Source organism: Oncorhynchus masou, chromosome 12 (assembly GCF_036934945.1).
Source record: "Oncorhynchus masou masou isolate Uvic2021 chromosome 12, UVic_Omas_1.1, whole genome shotgun sequence".
Classification (NCBI taxonomy): domain Eukaryota; kingdom Metazoa; phylum Chordata; class Actinopteri; order Salmoniformes; family Salmonidae; genus Oncorhynchus; species Oncorhynchus masou.
In genome coordinates this window covers 21,959,143-21,981,680 of record NC_088223.1, presented here as the reverse complement: position 1 = coordinate 21,981,680, position 22,538 = coordinate 21,959,143, and the positions used below count along the sequence as shown (strand labels likewise).

At 42.3% G+C, this 22,538-nt stretch overlaps 1 protein-coding gene across 1 annotated transcript in view; it reads right to left on the bottom strand.

The window, feature by feature from the left end:
- The window catches only part of LOC135549692 (solute carrier family 45 member 4-like), a 93,324-nt gene that overhangs the window by 24,509 nt on the left and 46,277 nt on the right, over window positions 1-22,538 (bottom strand). The window contains exon 4 of the mRNA XM_064979898.1: window positions 1,695-1,883. Within this exon, the coding sequence (XP_064835970.1) occupies window positions 1,695-1,883 (189 nt within the window). The remainder of the gene's footprint in view (window positions 1-1,694; window positions 1,884-22,538) is intronic.

Below are 22,538 nucleotides of genomic sequence, written 5' to 3'. Positions count from 1 at the left end.
CAGTGTGTAGTCAAGTCAGTGTGTAGTCAGTCAGTGTGTAGTCAGTCAGTGTGTAGTCAGTCAGTGTGTAGTCAGTCAGTGTGTAGTCAAGTCAGTGTGTAGTCAGTGTGTAGTCAGTCAGTGTGTAGTCAGTCAGTGTGTAGTCAGTCAGTGTGTAGTCAGTCAGTGTGTAGTCAAGTCAGTGTGTAGTCAGTCAGTGTGTAGTCAGTCAGTGTGTAGTCAGTCAGTGTGTAGTCAGTCAGTGTGTAGTCAGTCAGTGTGTAGTCAAGTCAGTGTGTAGTCCGTCAGTGTGTATGTAGTAAGCAAAGACTTTCTTCCTGACAATGGAGTGGCTGACGGACCGACGAGCAGCGTGCTCGCGCTGGAGACAGGAAGCGGCTCCAGATAGGCAATGAAAGGTAAGAAGGGGGCACAACAGGAAACGTTTCCCTGTGAACTGGTTCCTAGTCCTTTCCCATGTCACAGAGACTGACAGGGTTCACACACACCGTTCGGCCCAGCAGGTCAGCGTACACCGGAGTCTGTAGCCTATGACCCACAGCACAGAGACCTGAGTTGGCGGTGATGACGCACAAATAGCCGCTCTGGTAGGGCTATAGTGAGGGCACTGCTCCCTTCCACGACTACCAGACTCGTCAGTACTAATTGGTTGACTATCCTGAAGCCGGCAGCAAATCAACTCTACGGGATATCTATTGATCTTCCCCTCTGCTGTGCCTTTCAAGCACGGAGCAAACTGGAACCCTTCTCTCCCCCTCTTCCGCCTGCACAGATAGTGGCACTTAGGATCACTTCTACTGATAATGACAATGAGGAGCCAGTAGGTTAATGTAGGACGTGAAACTCCTGATAGAAGTGGAACTTGATGTGTGTGTGTTGCATTAGAACACTTGACGTTATAGAAGCAGGCTCTCTTTTTACTCTGGTTTCTACTCAGGAGAACCACATTAGTGAGACACAGCCAGAGATCATTTTCAATTCAATATGCTTCATATCACAACTCACACTTCAGAAGACTGCTTATTAGGTGAGGCTAAAAGATTGACTGACTGGCTGACTGATTGACCGGCTGGCCGGCTGACTGGATGACATCATGGATAACAACAGAGGATGTCATTAGCCTATTCTGTGAACTCAATCACTTTCCTGTCACACACACAGGCAACAAGGGTTTAAACTGCCAGATAGGACTTGACGGTTAATTTGAGATGGTTTTAGAAGGTATTGTATCTCAGTTGGTGTGTATGTGTGGGTGGGAGTGTGCCTGTCATGTTTTTCAACTCCCGAAGTCTATAGGGTTAGTGTGAATTCCTGTCCCGAATAGAGGATGTGGCTGTGTAGCGGGGTCTCAGACGACGTTGCGTCCTCTGCTCCAGCAGGTGACTGCCAGTGCTCCTGTAAAGTGAGGCCTTTCATCTCAACACAATTGTGTAAAAACAGCAAATGCAGCTGAGGATGGTTGAATCTAATATCCTACCTTCTCTAAACTGGCAAGCTGCCCAACTGAATAGATTTGATCAATCATTGATCAATAATTTATGTTTTAACGATCAAACTTTTGACCTTAACCTATAGTGACAATGTAACAATGTAGTAACAATGTCGGTTATTGAATTCCTGGTGGAGTACACAGCAGCTCTTTCCACAGGCCTCGTCTCATCTTTCCCCTGCCGCCCCCCAACTCCCAGTCTCACCAATGAGTGACCCGTTGAGGAAGAGTGCTACTCCAAACAACACCCCCACACACAGGGCCAGGATGAAAGGGCGTCGCCGGCCCCATTTCAGGGTGCAGCGATCGCTGGCTGAGCCAATCAGAGGTGTGAAGATCAGACCCAGAATGGGGCTCAGGAACCACGTCAGACTGTAATACTGTTCTGGAAGACCTGGAGATAGACAGGAAGGAAACAAGGGGTATAAGGTTATGGTTTATCATAATCATCATCATCCAAACAGGCAGCACTTTGGAACTGTGTGGAGCATAGATGCATATAGGATCACTGTTCTGGAGACGTGTAGTACACAGGATCAAAACAATAGAACATGTACTTTACGGGCTGGTATCCCAGACTAAAACGACACCCGATGGAGATTCTCTACTGGACTGCACATACACTATATACACATGAAAGTATGTGGACACCCCTTCAAAATAGTGGATTTGGCTATTGCACCCACACCCGTTGCTGACAGGTGTATAAAATCGAGCACACAGCCATGCAATCTCCATAGACAAAAATTGGCTGTAGAATGTCCTTACTGAAGAGCTCAGTGACTTTCAACGTGGCACCGTCATAAGATGCCACCTTTCCAACAAGTCACTTTGTCAAATTTCTGCCCTACTAGAGCTGCCCCGGTCAACTGTAAGTGCTGTTATTGTGAAGTGGAAATGTCTAGGAGCAACAACGGCTCAGCCCCGAAGTGGTAGGCCACACAAGCTCACAGAACGGGACCGCAGAGTGCTTAAAGTACGCAGCACGTAAAAATCATCTGGCCTTGGTTGCAACACTAACTACCGAATTCCAAACTGCTTCTGGAAGCAAAGTCAGTACAAAAACTGTTTCTTCGGGAGCTTCATGAAATGGTTTCCATGGCCGAGCAGCTGCACACAAGCTTAAGATCACCATGCACAATGCCAAGCGTAGGCTGGAGTGGTGAAAAGCTCGCCGTCATTGGACTCTGGAGCAGTGGAAATGCGTTCTCTGGAGTGATGAATCACGCTTCACAATCTAGCAGTCCGACGGATGAATCTGGGTTTGGCGGATGCCAGGAGAACGCTACCTGCCTCAATGCATAGTGCCAACAGTTTGATGGAGGAGGGCTGTTTTTCATGGTTCATGCTAGGCCCCTTTGTTCCAATTAAGGGAAATCTTAATGCTACAGCATACAATTCGATTCTGTGCTTCCAATTTTGTGGCAACAGTTTGGGGAAGGCACTTTCATGTTTCAGCATGACAATGCCCCCATGCACAAAGCAAGGTCCATAAAGAAATTGTTTTTCAAGATGGTTGTGAAAGAACTTGACTGGCCTGCACAGAGCCCTGACCTCAACCCCATCTAACACCTTTGAGATGAATTGGAACTCAGACTGCGAGCCAGGCCTAATTGCCCAACATCAGTACCCAACCTCACTAATGCTCTTGTTGCTGAATGGAACCAAGTCGCCACAGCAATGTTCCATCATCTAGTGCAGTGGTTCTCAATCCTGGTCCTGGGGACCCAAAGGGCTGCACATTTTTGTTTTTGCCATAACACTACACACCTGATTCAAATCAGCAAAGCCTTTTGATGAGTTGATCATTTTAAATCAGCTGTGTAGTATTAGGGCAAAAACAAATAAGGTGCACCCCTTTGGGTTGCCAGGACCAGGATTGAGAACCAGTGATCTAGTGGAAAGCCTTCCCAGAAAAGTGGAGGCGGTTCTAGCAGCAAATGGGGGACCAACTAATTAATGAGACGTTCAACGAGTAGGTGTCCACATACTTTTGGTCATGTAGTGTATTTTTTAGTCAAGGCCCTAGATTAACTTTTTGTGACAGTGTGAACTGTTTGTGACCATATTGACCTAGACTAGGTGATCTAGGCTACGGTCTAGCCAGAAGAGAGAAGGAGAAATCCAAACAGGTGTAATATTTGGCACTGTGTGGACACACATGAGTGGGGACAACATCAGGCTGGTATAGCCTTACCTCAGACCAGGAAGGATTGAAGCAAGCTTGGCCTTTATACCCAGACTGATTTTATTCCCTTTTCTGAATTCCAATAGGCTCCAATAAGAAGCTAACAGTAAATAAAGCTATTTGGTACACAGTCCAGTGCAGCCCATTTGTACTTGTAGTAATCCTGATCCGCTCTGTGTGGCTGGCTATGCTGGCAGACTTCCCTCCGGCTGGCTCTGACCAGCCCAGCCACAATACACCTTTCATTGTTAGGGGGGGAACAGTGTGTGTTTGTTTCCTGCTGCTCTGAGAGAGGTGACCTATATAGGAGAGAGGGCAGGCCTCTGACATGTGCCCACGTCTGGCTCTGGGAAGCAGCCAATACACAGTACAGTACTATACAGTAAACTGATAGAATCAGCTGAGCAGGGTTGTGAGAGAAACATGGCGGAATGAGATCAGCAGTTTTACATGAATGTGTGTGTGAAATAAGTGTTGTGTGTGTGTTTTCGATCACAGCAGTGTGTATACTTATGAACCCAGTCTTTAGCCTTATATGGAGCTCAGGTCATGAGAATAAATCGACACAGACATAGATATTGGTGAGAGGCTGTCTCTAGGTGAAATCAAATCAAATTTTTTATTTGTCACATACACATGGTTAGCAGATGTTAATGCGAGTGTAGCGAAATGCTTGTAGAGGTAATGAGGGAGAGGTCATATGATAATAAGGATCATCAGGGCTGTGAATCTCTCATCCCTCGATTATACACGCATGTTAAATGCACATACACACAGGCACGCACACACAGTATAGGCCTAATGATAATATCACAATTGTAAAAGACAATAACATAATAATAAATTAATACAACCAAAGGCAATTGATCAAATAAGGAAATAGGTTTTTTAACATTACCCTCAAGATACCTAAAAGGGATACTTCAGGATTTAGGAAATGAATCAGATGAACTCATGGATACCATCTTTATGTCTCTGCATCCAGTATTAAGGAAGTTAGAGGTAGTTCCACAAGCCAATGCTAACTTGCGTTTGCAGAACTAGCATGCTAGCAGTTATAATAGACTTCCAGTCATTGTACTAACGCTGGTTAACCAGTTGGATTTAGGGGGCGCTATTTTAATTTTTGGATGAAAAACATTCCCGTTTTAAACAAGATATATTGTCACGAAAAGATGCTTGACTATACATATAATTGACAGCTTTGGAAAGAAGACACTCTGACGTTTCCAAAACTGCAAAGATATTGTCTGTGAGTGCCACAGAACTGATGTTACAGGCGAAACCCAGATAAAATCCAACCAGGAAGTGCCGCATTTTTTGAAACCGCCTCATGCCAATGATATGGCTGTGAATGAGCTACAAATGAGCTTACGTTTTCCCCAAGGTGTCTATAGCATTGTGACGTCTTTTTAGGCATTTCCCTTGAAGAATGGCTGTAAGGGACCATATATGGCATGTGGGCACATGGTGTCTCCCACAGAAAACCTTGCGTAAAATACTGAGGTAGCCATTTTTCCAATCGCTTCTTATGAGAAACCAACTGCCTCGATGGATATATTATCGAATATATTTGTTAAAAACACCTTGAGGATGGATCCTAAACAACGTTTGCCGTGTTTCTGTCGATATTATGGAGCAAATTTTGAAAAAAGTTTGGCGTTATAGTTGTAGCATTTTAGGGTCGATTTCTCAGCCAAGCATGATGAACAAACGGGAGCTATTTCGCCTACAAAAATAATATTTTTGGAAAAAAGGAACATTTGCTATCTAACTGGGAGTCTCCTGAGTGAAAGCATCTGAAGTCCTTCAAAGGTAAATTATTTAATTTGGTTGCTTTTTTTATTTTCGTGAAAATGTTGCCTGCTGCCAGCAGAGCCTAGCATAGCATTATGCCATGATAAACTTACACAAATGCTTGTCTAGCGTTGGCTGTAACGCATATTTTGAAAATCTGAGATGACAGTGTTGTTAACAAAAGGCTAAGCTTGTGTTTGAATATATTTATTTCACTTCATTTGCAATTTTCATGAATAGGAAAAGTTTATACGGGTATTTATGTCCGTTGCGTTATGCTAATGCATTTGAGGCTATGATTACGCTCCCGGATACGGGTTTGCTCATCGCAAAAGGTTAAAAACTTCCTTTCAAACTGCACGTAGAGACATAAAAATGGTATCCATGAGTTCATCCGACTCTGGGGAAGTAGATAAAGGGCTTCATTGACAAAATCCTGATGTATCACTTTAAGATACCTAAGATTACCCTCTCTTTTCACAACTAGCCCAGGGACTGCAGATAAAAAGCTTGTGCAATGGCATTGTGTAAATGGTCCCTTACAAATAAACAAATCAAATACAAATACAGGGGATTACAGGTTATAGCTCCAAATGATTCCACACTTAGAAATTCCTCAAGTCCTGTCACCTCAGTCCAGACACACAAACACAGATTACGTAACCCCTAAACAGCACGTAGCTGGTGATTAAGGTTATGTAAAAGGGGAAGAGATTGGGGGCGTCTTAAAGAAGGTAAAGTCAGACTGATGGACACAACCCAAGAACCTGAGATACACATTCAAAACAACACACCGTCAGTAACACTGAATCTGAATGGACTAAACCTCAGCAAAGCCAATTATACCCATGAGACACTGTCATATGTATAGACACCTTTCAGACTTCAGTCTTGTAGGCATCTTTTTGCACAATTCACACACCTCTAGTCAGGCTATGCATGCCATACTCATAGTCAATTTGCTTCACATACTCTTTTCTTTGGTCACACCATTGTAATTATCCAATAAAACAACAGGTAAATCAATGAAGACAGAAAAAAGCCTAGCCTCAGGCCATATTTCCATAGGAAACCAATGAACTGAATGGTGGGGCCATCCAGAGGTGTGTAGTGCACTGACTGTTGAGGGTGTAAGACATGAGATCAACACCCTCTATATATAGATGCTGATTAGGCTCAGGGGGGGGGGACCAGGGTGGAGGTTGTTGAGAGGAAGGACAGGGACAGGGAGCCTGGCCAGAGAATCAGTCCACAGGCTGGACGACACAGAGCCACGTTGCTCTTTAATCCTCCCATCGGTCTGGTCATAACAAAATTGAGGCGCGGGACAGGACAGGGATGGCACGAACGCATACACACACACACTCTCATCTTGGGGCGGCAGGGTAGCCTAGTGGTTAGAGCGTTGGACTAGTAACCGGAAGGTTGCGAGTTCAAACCCCCGAGCTGACAAAGTACAAATCTGTCATTCGGCCCCTGAACTGGCAGTTAACCCACTGTTCCTAGGCCGTTATTGAAAATAAGAATTTGTTCTTAACTGACTTGCCTGGTTAAATAAAGGTAAAAAAAAAAAAAAAAATTCTCTGGCCTATTAAAGGCTAACTGTCATCTCACTGACTGACATCGGCCAAAGTACCCCTGTTACGTAGTGTGATTGCTGAATGACAAGGCAGCTTTGGTGATGTGGGCCAAATCATTAGTTACTGGCCAGGCACAGAATGGAGTCCTGGTGTATACAAATGGTAGTATGCTAGTAATATGCATGCAATAACATATGTTGATGGCCACGGCATGATTTTCATTCATCCATCATCTTATCCAACAAATTGATACATTTTGTCACACTGAATTATACCAGCTATCCATTTTTAGTTTAGGTTCCGCAAAACAACGTAAACAAAGTTAGACGAGGCCACGCCCCCTCATCATGCCCTCTCCACAGATAGGTTGTTTTGCAAGTGTGTATTCCTGTGCAGTGACCCATGTTTTGGGCACTGGAATGCTACAATAGCAGATGAACACTTTAGACAATAGGCTAGTTAAAGGTTCTGATCATTCTAATGACAGATGGATTGCCCAGAGAGAAACAGTAAGAGTAGGGTGTTTTCACACTTGGACCCATTCAGCACATTTTTGGAAACTCAGTGCGGTGCGCTTAATTTTTGGTGCAGTATGAACACTCCACAGGAACTTGGACCCCTCAAAAGAGCCCCCAAAGTGAACCGAACTGAGACCATCTCGAGAAGTGGTCGGAGTTCGGTTCACTTGAATTCCAGGATCCGGTTCCCTTTTTTAGGAAAATGTGAAAACCAAGCTACCCAGGTTCGCTTGACAACACCGTTTCCCCTGACATAACCACTCACATTTGTGCCACAAGAGAGATGATGTGCAGGTTTGCATAAAAATAACTTTTTGGATGTTGATTAGCGATTGTCAAGGACACACAGAAATGACAAAATGTGTGATTTGACTTCAGTTTATTTGTTTGTAACATCTGATCGATAGGCTAAGATAGCTTTATGAACTGTATATTCGATTGAAGGGTTTGAATAGTGTGAGAGGACAACCCATTTGTTGAGAAATCTATTCTAGCTCTTAAAGAGGCAGTAGCCTACATTGGGTGTACAATGTTCAATTAGAGCATTATTTAATCTTCAGTTATTCTTCTGCTATTTGTTCTGCTACCAATAATATTTTCATGTTAATAGAATCTTCTGATTACAACTATTATGTCTAATATTTTAACAAAATGCAAGTAGGTATATCTAGCTGTCCAATAACAAGTTATGATGAAATGGCTTGTCCCAGAATGCATTGAATGTTAGAAAAAGATCTTGGTTCCTTTCTAAATATAGCAATGTGAATGGGTGAGTCTTCACTCAAAGGCAAGGGCAGTGTGAATAAAAAGAGAAGCTATTTAGCTCTTTTTTTTCCCCCAGAGTTCACTTTAAAGAGGACTGAGATTGGCCCTCCTGAAAGACTACGCAGAAAGAGAGAGAAAAAGAGAGATTGATAGAGAAAAGAGAGATTCCAGATTCGCACCTTGGCTCTGAATGTGCAGTATTAACATGAACCAGACCTGCAACAACGTCAGTTCTGCAAAGTGCTCATGTTCTCTCACGACAAGGTCGTGAGGCTAAGTCGCAGGCAACCCTGTCCCAAAACCTCAGGGACAGGCTCGTAAAGGCTTTAACCTCACCATGGTGCAGGGCTGCCCTGCGCCACAGGCCCACAGAGTGAGAACCAGCTAGCCAAGTCTGCGCAAGGCTCAAGGCTAGGCAGTACTTTTCCATTCATCTGCCCTGCTTTGCTATGTGGGTTAGAGTCAGGCTGCACTTACAAATCGACAGTCACTCTATGGAGTGAACGGAGTGAAACATTTCAAGTGTAAAAAAACAGCAACTCTGACAATGTTTAATAGAAAATTACCAACGAATTGACAAAGGGGCATTTATAATACAGTGCCTTGCAAAAGTATTCAGACCCCTTGGATTTCTTCACATTTTGTGTTACAAAGTGGGATTAATTAATTTAATTGTCATTTTGTTGTCAACAATCTACACAAAAAAAATATAAATACAAATTAAATAACTAAAATATAGTCGTTGCATAAGTTTTCAGCTCCTTGGTGAATACATGTTAGAAACAACTTTGGCAGAGTCTTCTTGGGTAAGTCTCTAAAAACTTACTTTGCACACCTGGCAAAGTCCAATATTTGCCCATTAGTCTTTAAAAAAATATTCAAGCTCTGTCAAAATGTTGGGGGTCATGACTAAACAGCAATTTTCAAGTCTTGTCATAGATTTTAAAGCAGATTTAAGTCAAAACTGTAACTTGGCCACTCAGGAACATTCACTGTCTTATTGGTATGAAACTCCAGTGTAGATTTGGCCTTGTATTGTAGGTTATTATCCTGCTGAAAGGGGAATTCCTCTCCCAGTGTCGTTTGTAAAGCAGACTGAAGCAGGATCTCCTCTGGGATTTGGCCTTGTATTGTAGGTTATTATCCTGCTGAAAGGTAAATTCCTCTCCCAGTGTCGTTTGTAAAGCAGACTGAAGCAGGATCTCCTCTGGGATTTGGCCTTGTATTGTAGGTTATTGTCCTGCTGAAAGGGGAATTCCTCTCCCAGTGTCGTTTGTAAAGCAGACTGAAGCAGGATCTCCTCTGGGATTTGGCCTTGTATTGTAGGTTATTGTCCTGCTGAAAGGGGAATTCCTCTCCCAGTGTCGTTTGTAAAGCAGACTGAAGCAGGATCTCCTCTGGGATTTGGCCTTGTATTGTAGGTTATTGTCCTGCTGAAAGGGGAATTCCTCTCCCAGTGTCGTTTGTAAAGCAGACTGAAGCAGGATCTCCTCTGGGATTTGGCCTTGTATTGTAGGTTATTGTCCTGCTGAAAGGGGAATTCCTCTCCCAGTGTCGTTTGTAACGCAGACTGAAGCAGGATCTCCTCTGGGATTTGGCCTTGTATTGTAGGTTATTATCCTGCTGAAAGGTAAATTCCTCTCCCAGTGTCGTTTATAAAGCAGACTGAAGCAGGATCTCCTCTGGGATTTGGCCTTGTATTGTAGGTTATTGTCCTGCTGAAAGGGGAATTCCTCTCCCAGTGTCGTTTGTAAAGCAGACTGAAGCAGGATCTCCTCTGGGATTTGGCCTTGTATTGTAGGTTATTATCCTGCTGAAAGGTAAATTCCTCTCCCAGTGTCGTTTGTAAAGTAGACTGAAGCAGGATCTCCTCTGGGATTTGGCCTTGTATTGTAGGTTATTATCCTGCTGAAAGGGGAATTCCTCTCCCAGTGTCGTTTGTAAAGCAGACTGAAGCAGGATCTCCTCTGGGATTTGGCCTTGTATTGTAGGTTATTGTCCTGCTGAAAGGGGAATTCCTCTCCCAGTGTCGTTTGTAACGCAGACTGAAGCAGGATCTCCTCTGGGATTTGGCCTTGTATTGTAGGTTATTATCCTGCTGAAAGGTAAATTCCTCTCCCAGTGTCGTTTATAAAGCAGACTGAAGCAGGATCTCCTCTGGGATTTGGCCTTGTATTGTAGGTTATTGTCCTGCTGAAAGGGGAATTCCTCTCCCAGTGTCGTTTGTAAAGCAGACTGAAGCAGGATCTCCTCTGGGATTTGGCCTTGTATTGTAGGTTATTATCCTGCTGAAAGGTAAATTCCTCTCCCAGTGTCGTTTGTAAAGTAGACTGAAGCAGGATCTCCTCTGGGATTTGGCCTTGTATTGTAGGTTATTATCCTGCTGAAAGGTAAATTCCTCTCCCAGTGTCGTTTGTAAAGCAGACTGAAGCAGGATCTCCTCTGGGATTTGGCCTTGTATTGTAGGTTATTGTCCTGCTGAAAGGGGAATTCCTCTCCCAGTGTCGTTTGTAAAGCAGACTGAAGCAGGATCTCCTCTGGGATTCTGCCTGTGCTTAACTCACCCCGTTTTTTTTAATCCTGAAAAACTCCCCAATATTTGCAGATGTCAAGCATACCAATACCATGATGCAGCCACCACCATGCTTGACAATAAGGAGGAAGTTACTCAGTGATACATTTTGTTGGATTTGCCCCAAACATAAGGCTTTGCATTTAGGCCAAAAGTTATATTCCTTTGCCTTGTTTTGTTGTTGCAGTATTACTTTAATGACTTGTTGCATACAAGATGCATGTTTTGGAATATTCTGTATATTTGTATTATTTTCACTCTGTCATTTAGGTAATTATTGTGGAGTCGCTACAATGTTTTGATCCAGCCTCAGTTCTCACAGCCATTGAACTCTGTAGCTGTTTTAAAATCATAGTAACATCCCTGACCAGTTTCCTTCCTGTCCTGCAGCTCAAGACGACTATATTTGATGTGTCTGGGTGGTTTAATACATAATCCACAGCATAATTATTAACTTGGCCATGCTTAACATATTCAATGTCTGATTTGTTATTGTTACCCATATAACAAACACTGTCCTTCATGAGGCTTTTGAAAAGCTCATTGGTTTTTGTAGTTGAATCTGTGCTTGAAATACAATACTTGACTGAGGGACCTTACATATGTTGTATGTATGGGGGACAGAGGAAGGGTTAGTCCTACAAAAATCATGTCAAACCCTATTATTTCAAACCCTAGTTATTACATTTTTATTCACCTTTAGATAATGTTATTTTTCTTCCACTTTGAAAGAGTATTTTGTTGACAAAAAATTAAAATGAAATCCATTTGAATCCCACTTTGTGACACAATAAAACGTGAAGAAATCCACGGGGTCTGAGTACTTTTGCAAGGCACTGTATAAAGTGTTGCTTTGCCAGTGGGAACTAGTGACACGTCTCACATTCTATTCTATAAAATCTGGAACCAGGTTAAAACAATAAAATAGTACACTTATACCAGAGTAGAACATAAATGGTATAACCTTGTTTAGAAAAACATCTCTCCGGTATGGAGATGTACACTGCCTTGCGAAAGTATTCGTCCCACTTGAACTTTGCGACCTTTTGCCACATTTCAGGCTTCAAACATAAAGATATAAAACTGTATTTTTTTGTGAAGAATCAACAACCAGTTGGACACAATCATGAAGTGGAACGACATTTATTGGATATTTCAAACTTTTTTAACAAATCAAAAACTGAAAAATTGGGCGTGCAAAATTATTCAGCCCCCTTAAGTTAATACTTTGTAGCGCCACCTTTTGCTGCGATTACAGCTGTAAGTCGCTTGGGGTATGTCTCTATCAGTTTTGCACATCGAGGGACTGAAATTTTTTCCGCCAAACATAACGTTTTGCATTGTTGCCAAAAAGTTCAATTTTGGTTTCATCTGACCAGAGCACCTTCTTCCACATGTTTGGTGTGTCTCCCAGGTGGCTTGTGGCAAACTTTAAACAACACTTTTTATGGATATCTTTAAGAAATGGCTTTCTTCTTGCCACTCTTCCATAAAGGCCAGATTTGTGCAATATACAAATGATTGTTGTCCTATGGACAGAGTCTCCCACCTCAGCTGTAGATCTCTGCAGTTCATCCAGAGTGATCATGGGTCTCTTGGCTGCATCTCTGATCAGTCTTCTCCTTGTATGAGCTGAAAGTTTAGAGGGACGGTCAGGTCTTGGTAGATTTGCAGTGGTCTGATACTCCTTCCATTTCAATATTATCGCTTGCACAGTGCTCCTTGGGATGTTTAAAGCTTGGGAAATCTTTCTGTATCCAAATCCGGCTTTAAACTTCTTCACAACAGTATCTCGGACCTGCCTGGTGTGTTCCTTGTTCTTCATGATGCTCTCTGCGCTTTTAACGGACCTCAGAGACTATCACAGTGCAGGTGCATTTATACGGAGACTTGATTACACACAGGTGGATTGTATTTATCATCATTAGTCATTTAGGTCAACATTGGATCATTCAGAGATTCTCACTGAACTTCTGGAGAGAGTTTGCTGCACTGAAAGTAAAGGGGCTGAATAATTTTGCACCCCCAATTTTTCAGGTTTTGATTTGTTAAAAAAGTTTGAAATATCCAATAAATGTCGTTCCACTTCATGATTGTGTCCCACTTGTTTTTGATTCTTCACAAAAAAATACAGTTTTATATCTTTATGTTTGAAGCCTGAAATGTGGCAAAAGGTCGCAAAGTTCAAGGGGGCCGAATACTTTCGCAAGGCACTGTAACTGCTCAGTCCAACCAGCGTGGGAGGTGTGTGTGGGAGGTGTGAGAAGAGAAGACCCCAGTGGTTCCATGGTCTTATCAGTCCTAGAGTGTACACTAGACAGGATTACACAGTGACTGAAGCCTTGGTCACATTCTGGTTCACATGAACCTGATCATTGCTGATGGCCATGACCCGGGTGGCTTGGGAACTCAGAGCTCCACAGTGACCCAAACCCAACTACTTCCTGTTGCCTGTACACTGTCTTCCTGTAGACATGTCCACATGACCACTCAATGACCAATCAATGAGTCAACTTCTTCCTGCAGGTTTTTGTTGAGGTTACTCACAGGGCCCCCAAAAAGTGTTTTTGTTCATTTATCTATCACTGGTTGTTCTGTTCGCGACCTGCAGTCTGTCAGACACACAAACACAAAATGTCACAAACAGATTTAAATCTGTCGGTAAGCAGTTTGTTTCTTTGGGAAAGCGGCCGGGGTAATCATCCAAACAGGACGTCAGATTATAGTAAATAAAGACCCGTTTTTTTCTTCACCGGTTCAAAAATGGCAAACAATAGGCCCACTGAGAGCAAAGTGACTCGTGCCACTTCAGGAAATATTTACCGTGGTATAGCGAGATTGAGAAGAGGGGTTTACACCAGGTCAGAAAGAGCACTCACAAAACTAGTGAGTTGCAAAACTAAACAGAGGGAAGGGGAATAGAGAGAGACAGTGAGAGAGAGCAAGAAAGAAAGAGGGAGAGAGAGAGAACAAGCGGGAGAGAGAGAAATATGGAGAGAGAGCTAGAGAGAGACTGAAGACAACCCACAGTGGGTAATAACGACGTGGCAAGGGGGCAACTCACAATCAACGAGGTTGATTTATACACACCATTACCGTTTGACACACAATGGCTTCCCATGTGTAAGAGTACAGATGTCTCAGTCTATTCTGTATACATATAGTCATTGCTAGGGCTGTAACCAACAACAAAAACATCTTAGTCAACCGAGTCGTCTGTTCTTTTGACCAACCGATTGGTTGAAATGTTAAAACATGTATTTTCCATATATAGACACATCCTATGTTTGAATAAAATCAAACATAAGTAGGCTACTGAGCTTGTCTGATGCATTAAGCACTGTGATTAAAAATGAAGACACTCAAATGACCAAAGAGGGAACCAGATATCAATATAGCCTAACCAGAAGAACAAAACATGTTCCCAACACCGCTCCTCCCGCTGGTCTTCACAGATTCTCACATTATGCTCCTGAGGTTGCTGGTAATAGGCTACACCAGCGGTCGACAACCTTTTCCATTTGGAGTGCTAAGATCTGCGTGCCAGTTATGATTTTCATATGCACATTGTCGTGGAACAGCTTCATTTCATTTATATATGGTCATCATCTCAAAATCAATGTCATCGGGTTAATCAAAACTTATTCTCAATTAAAAATTATGCAAATCTAAAAGTAATTCCTATTGCCATTGCCAATATGTAAACATAGCCTACATAAATCAACAACAAAAAACATTGTAGCCTGCATGTAGAAAATATCCTGATAATAATAAATATCCTATGAATCACATTGGCATCGCATGGCCTGTCTGCAAGAAACTTGTAATATTGTATAAAATATTTTGGGCCCTCAGAGTTTCCCACACCAGTGAGCTCCAGACAGACAGACACAGCTGTAGACAAGGGATAAGAGGTCAATCAGGTAGGTATATTTTATGACGTTTCCACTGGATCAGAGCATGACATTTTTTCCCCCTTTCATGCTGAGTGGTTATTAGGGTGCAAAGGGTCAGAAACCTTCCCAGATATTTTCCATGGGAAGTTAAGCCTGGGAATTTGGGATCTTTAACTTTAATTCACTAAAAAAGTTAGTTTATAACAGTGAACCTTTTTTGAGTGATACACAAGGTAATTCTAGGTATTGTGGCATATTTTGGTTACACTATCCCCAATTCAATGGAATTGCATGCACAGTGCATTCTTCCATCACATGCACAGCTGATTCTCAAGATCTTACACACTAATGAGATGTTATTGAGCCCACACTACTATACTGTCTGAGCCAAGGACTACATGCTTTCTGGTAAGTTTTGATTACAATACTGTGTGGGGTGAATATATTGTATATGACATACATGATTTTTTGTTAACTAGTAAATAGTATACAGCAAAGTGTGTTTAAATCATTTCTGACTTGTTAACAATTTCTGCTAGTTAGTTTTTGCTAACATGTGGGTTTTAGCTTGCTTGAGCCTGCTAACTGAGGAGTATTAATTCACCTGTTTCCATACATGTTTCATTTTAAAACATGTATCTTACAAAGGAGTTGTTTAATCTAACTGCTTAACTATTTATCTGTACATGGAATTGTATGTTTTTGTTTACTCATTTTTTTCTGATCTTTACAGGAAAATGCCATGGGAACGATCTGATGTGTAGAGACATTTCACTGCAGCTAAAGTAGAAGGAAAGCTGTGTACATTTGCAAATACTGTGCCAAATCATATGTGAAGAATGCAACGAAGATGCAGAATCATCTGGCCAAGTGCATAAAGTTCCCTCAGCGCTCACAACAAGCAACCTCTGACAAGAGTCCCTCTACTTCTATTTAAGGTGAAAATGATGAATCAGACACCTTATCGATAGCAACAGCTCATGGTCCTCCTGGAATCAGTAGTTTTTTTGACTCAATGGAGGAACGTAGTCAGAGAAATGCTGATGAATGTCTTGCTCAAGCTGTGTATGCAACTGGTTCACCTCTGATGCTCACAGGCAATGTGTATTAGAAGTGATTTCTGAATGTCCTTCGCCCAGCATACACCCCTCCAACCAGACATGCTTTATCTACTCATTTGCTCGATGCAGAGTTCAACAGAGTTCAAGTGAAGGTCAAGAAAATCATAGAGAAAGCAAACTGTATTGCAATCATCTCTGGTGGGTGGTCAAATGTTCGTGGGCAAGGAATAATTAACTAGGTCATCTACACCCCTCAACCAGTATTCTACAAGAGCACAGAAACAAGGTACACCAGACACACCAGTCTCTACATTGCAGATGAGCTGAAGGCAGTCAATGACCTTGGACCACAGAAGGTATTTGCACTGGTGACAGACAATGCTGTGAACATGAAGGCTGCTTGGTCTAAAGTGAAGGAGTCCTACCCTCACATCACACCCATTGGCTGTACTGCTCATGCATTGAATCGGCTCCTCAAGGACAACATGGCACTGAAAACAATGGATACACTCTACAAGATAGCCTAGGAAATGGTTAGGTATGTGAAGGGTCATAAAGTTATAGCAGCAATCTACCTCACCAAGGAAAGTGAGAAGAATAAGAGCACCACAAGCTGCCCAGTAACACCCGTTGGGGTGGTGTTGTCAATCATGTTTGACAGTCTCCTGGAGGGGAAGGAGTCTCTCCAAGAAATGGGCATATCACAGTCTGCCAATATGGGCAGCCCCATCAAGAGGATCCTCCTGGATGATGTATTTTGGGAGAGAGTGGTAAGCAGCCTGAAACTCCTGAAACCTATAGCAGTAGCTATTGCACGGATTGAGGGAGACAATACCATCCTGCCTGATGTTCAGACTCTGCTTGTAGATGTAAGAGAAGAAATCCGTACCACCCTATCCGCTTCACTGTTGCTCCAAGCAGAGGAAACTGCAGTTCAAAATACATCAAAAAGCATGAAGACTTCTGGCTGAAGCCCAAACACGCCGCAGCGTACATGTTGGACCCCAAGTATGCTGGCAAGAGCATCCTGTCTGGTGCAGAGATCAACAAGGCCTATGGTGTCATTACTACCGTGTCTCGTCACAAGAGCTGGACATTGAGGAGGTCCAAGGAGAAGACATGGAAGCTTTAAAGGAGACAACCAAAGCTTTAGTTTCTAGACTATAATTTTACAGATGTTGAAAACGTTTTTGGGAGATGCGATGGATCATTGTGATCATTCAATATTCCCTTTCTTTTGTTGTTCAGTGACATCATCCCATGTAAAGAGTCAACTCATTTAATTCAAGTTTAAATTCGTAACTAAATAGTTTGTTTTATTTCTATTGGAAGGATTTAATCATTTGCAATGATGTCTACTTACGATACGGTAAAAGGTTTATGTTTCTGTCTCCATATGATGGTAAATATATCCAATGCAAAAAAACATCTACGTTTAAACAGTATTAATATTCATTTGCATATATTTCCATTCATTCCCATATATTCCCAAGGCAAGTTTCAACCTCTGAATATTCCCAAAATGCGCAACCCTAGTGGTTATCAAAAGGGAGCGCGCTGGAAAGACTTTTCAAATAGGCTACATTGACGAACTATTGTCATTCAGACTTAGTTAACTTGCCGTTTGAGGCTTAGAAAAAAATGACTGAGGAGCGACACAGTGATGGTGAGTTAAGGCAATCAGAAATACTATCCGATCCCCAAATGTACACATTTATAAGCCTACATTTGCACACAGACCAGGTAGACTAGAGGCCTACCTCTATGCATAATCAGGTGCGTGTCCTTACTTAAGATTGTCTTTTGTTTGGAGCGCTCCTGTCAATGAATACATTGACAACGTGTAAATGGAATGAAATAAACCAAAACCTTTTTCTCACAAGTCAAATCAAATCACGTCAATTCCAGTCGCATGCGCCGAATACAACAGGTGTGGTAGACCTTACCGTGAAATACTTACTTACAAGCCTTTAACCAACAATGCAGTTCAAGAAATAGAGTTACGGAAATATTTACTAAATAAACTAAAGTAAAAAATGTAATAAAAAGTACTACAATAAAATAACAGGCTATATACAGAGGTACCAGTACCGACTCAATGTCCCGGGGAAACAGGTTAGTCCAGGTCATGTGTACATGTAGGTAGGGGAGTGTAGCATAGGTAGCTCTGCAAACAAATTGTCCACTCCTACAATGACAACTCTAATAATAATAATAATAATAATAATAATAATAATAATATATTGAATGCATTAACAGAAATGACCAAACATTCTAGATTAGAAATGATGGGAATGAACAGTAAATGCACCACTGGTGATACTGGTGTGCCATCCCTGCAGCCTCTGTAATGGATGAGTCCACTGAGACAGGCGTGAAGCAGACAGGTGTCTCGTGTGCCATAAATATTCATATATATGCCACTGCTTGACTAAAAAAATATTGGTCGACAAGCAGCCTATAAATCAAACAATCGACCATTCAACTAAATGGGGTTAACTAGACTTTGGATGGTGTATCAATACGCCCAGTTACTACAAAGATACAGGTGTCCATTCTAACTCAGTTGCCGGAGAGGAAGGAAACCGCCTAGGGATTTCACCATGAGGCCAATGGCCAATGGTGACTTTAAAACAGTTAGAGTTTAATGGCTGTGATGGGAGAAAACAACACCATTGTAGTAACTCCACAATACTAATCTAAATGACAGTGACAAGAAGGAAGCCTGTACAGAATAAAATATTCCAAAACATGCATCCTGTTTGCATTAAGGAACTAAAGTAAAACTGCAAAAAATGTGGCAAAGACAAACTTTATTTCCTGAATAAATATGTTATGCGTTATGTTTGGGGCAAATTCAATACAACACATCACGGAGTACCACTCTTCATATTTTCAAGCATGGTGGTGGCTGCATCATGTTATAGGTATGCCCGTCATCGGCAAGGACTAAGTCGTTTTTTTTTAGGATAAACAGAAACTGAATAGAGCTAAGCACAGGCAAAATCCTAGAGGAAAACCTGGTTCAGTCTGCTTTCCAACAGACATTGGGAGACAAATTCCCCTTTCAACAGGTCAATAACCTAAAACACAAGGTAAAATCTACACTGGAGTTGCTTACCAAGACGACATTGAAATGTTCCTGAGTTGCCTAGCTACAGTTTTGACTTAAATCAGCTTGAACGTCTATGGCAAGTCTTGAAAATGACTGTCTAGCAATGATCAACAACCAATTTGACAAAGATGGAAGAATTTGTAAAATAATAATGTGCAAATATTGTACAATCCAGGTGTGCAAAGCTCTTCGAGAAAGACTAATAACTGTAAATCGCTGCCAAAGGTGATTCTAGCATGTATTGCCTCAGGGGATTAAATACTTATGTAATCAATGTGTTATTTAATTATTATTATTTATTTTTTTACAAATGTTCAATATTTTTCTTCCACTTTAACATTTTAGTATTTGGTGTCGATCGTTGACAAGAAGTTACAATTAAATACATTTTAATCCCACCTTTTAATACAACAACATGGAAAAACACTGGAAAAAGTCAAGGGGTGTGAATATTTTCTGAAGGCACTGTTCCACAATGGAGTCATTAGACATAAGTGCTTTCATTGCATCTTGGGTAAGCAATGTGCCTGGTCAGTTTACCCTCCTCAATCCAGTAAAGTAACCATTAGGCTCCAGTCAATAATAATGACATTTACACCTGGCTGAGACACTTAGAGGTGATTTAACTATGGTTCATGCCTGGAAGTGGATGGGACATGAAGAAGAACAAAGGTTTTTATAACTTCTTCGAAGATGTTCTGAGGAATGGAGTGCTTAAGTGTCTAGAGGCTAGCACGTCTCGTGTCATAACACATTATATAGAAATGCCATGGGCTGCGTTAGCTGTTCAGGTATGTACTGAAATGCACATTGAATGCACCCGGCAAACAAAACGAGTGTCAAGGCCTAAGCATGCACATATGCACGCTATGCACACACACACACAAAAAACACAAACAAAAACACAAACAAATAAAACACACAAAACAAAAACACAAACACACACACACACACGCATGCACGCACACACAAAATAACTCACGCAGGCCAATCGAACTACCTATACATAACTTTAGGATCCCATGACTCAGCTTTCTGCCTGACTCATTTCTCCCTCCTTCCATTTCGCATAAAACAATGTCATCCGCTCCTCACCGCTCCCATCCAACCAATTTAACTTCAGGGCTTTCATGTGAAAATGAAACTGCCAAGAAACTGTGTTCCGGTCCTGATGGTTGGTCTGAAAAGTGAAAGCAGGTCAGGGAGTGTAGGAAAGTGGGAGAGGGGAGGGGAAGGGCTTTGGGGTTAAGTGAAGTAGCCACAGGCTGCGTGATAGAGGAACCACAGGAAACAGGTGCTTTCTGGGGCTGTGCTGCTGCCAGACAGACTTGGTAAGGTGCATAACAGTGCGCCTGGCCTCAACACGGCGAGACTGGCCTCAGACTAGGTTTACAAAACAAATCATTGGCCACATCCCAAATGGCACCCTATTCCCTATATAGTAGGGCACTGTATAGGGTATAGGTTGTCATTTGGGATGTAACCATTAACAACTGCTAACAAAGCCCATAAGATAAACACCTTGACAACGAGCAATGTATAGCCTAGCTGGGATGGCAGTTTAAAATCCTTTGCAACAGGGACAGAGAGAAGGGTCGATCTTGGCTAGCAGATGAATGTTCTGGATGAAAAATGTTCATGATCATTTCACAACATTCACTGTGTCTCCAACAATAGGGGCAGCTGCTCTGCAAGCAGTGGTCTCAGCCAATGAATAATTCAGTGATGCTCAACAAAGAAAAATATTGAGTGAAGATGTAGAAGATAGAGAAGCAGAGAGAGAGAATCAGAGAGAGAGAACTAAAAGAGAGAGATGACAATTCTCTAGCAGAGTCCCTGAGAGGTGAGAGTGGTGGAAGAGAGGAGTGGCGGAGGGGGAGGAGAGTGGCCTACAGGGTCGTGGGATGTGAGTCATAGTGTTTGCTGCTTCCCAGCAGTGTGAGGGGAGGTGTGAGTGAGGAAACTATTTTATGAAAATGCCTTCTCATCCGAAAAGGGATGGGTTCCCACTACAACACAACATTTGATGGATGGTGGCAACAGACCACTCGTTTCTCAGACTGCAGAGCGGTATGGAGCAGTGGTTAGAGCCACCGCTTCTGACAAACAATTAGAACGTTACCAACCTCAGCTTCCCCGAGGAGAGAAAACGTAACTTATGCTGTAGCTTAGCGAGATCACTATCAGCAACAGACAACTACATATCCTGTATATACATAATCTAAACAAACTGTATCAACTAAATTTGATTTGGTTAAGGAGTGAAACGGTGAAATATGACGACAGGCAGAGAAGACTGCTCCTGCCAATAAAGCCATCAGTGGCACATCTGCCTGCCTGGACTCAGCATTACATGATTTCATTACTTAGGACGGTTTAAAGTGCACCCCGTCATTAAGAGCTTTGTCAGGCTCCGCCGACTGAGCGGAGGATCTGACTCTCAATGAAGAGGACCAGAGTCAGACGGATAGAGCACCCACACGGCAGCTCGTTTGTTTGCCACGCTAAGTGTATGTGCATGTCTCTGTGTGTGTGTGTCTGTGTCTGTGTCTGTGTGTGTGAGAGAGAGAGAGAGAGAGAGAGAGAGAGAGAGAGAGAGAGAGAGAGAGAGAGAGAGAGAAAGTAATATGGAGAGGCTGGGTTTATGATTTGCGTGGTAGAGAAACATTATGATGATCATTTGTGTTGGTGCAATCATTATGAAGACAAAAGAGATGTTCAGGATTCAGGACAGGTGGGTACTGCCCAGGATAGAATACAGCCAGAACAAGAGTTAGCTCCGCAGTACCGCAGTGCGTGCAGAAAACAAACACACACACAGCCGTCGGTTTCCTTTCTCAGGACACACGTAGAACAGTAGTGCTGTCAAGGTCATTTGCTCTGTGTCAGTTAAGATGCAGTACGGTGTGTTAGCAGTGTGTGCGCCTAGGAGAGAGGGGGCAGTCCTCAGCTCTGATTATTGGATTCTGAGCTGACTTCTAATATAACAGGATTTTTTTTACGCGGCATCCACCCGGCTAATTTTCCACCTCCTGAAGGGGACAATTAAAACTGCATGAATCTCACACACACCCACCTGCTAGTCGGCAGTGTTACATAACACTGCAGTAGTCAGTAACCAGCCACCTAGTCCTGGGACAGTGCAGGATCATAGTGGTAGAGAGGATTCTACCTCCAACCACACAGCAAAAAGACATGGGTGAGTTTAACACAAAGTCACCTTATTAACATAGTTAAAAATAAAATCTGAAGATTTAAATAAAAATGATACATTTCCTATAGTACAGTGTCGTTTATTATTTTTTTTACAACTGGCAGTAAACCACAACAGTAGCAACGTTCTGCGCCAACACAACAACCCTGCACAGAGCCATGATCGTCGAGACACTACACCTCATTACCAATTGTCTATTAAATCACATTCAGACAATTTAGGATCCCAACAGGCTGAACCCAACGAGCTGTTCTCAACGGGCTCCTGGAACGAAATGGGTCACAGTGTGGGGGTTTCCTGCTTTTGTAGACACAGATGGTTCAAGGTTTGGAGAGAGATGACG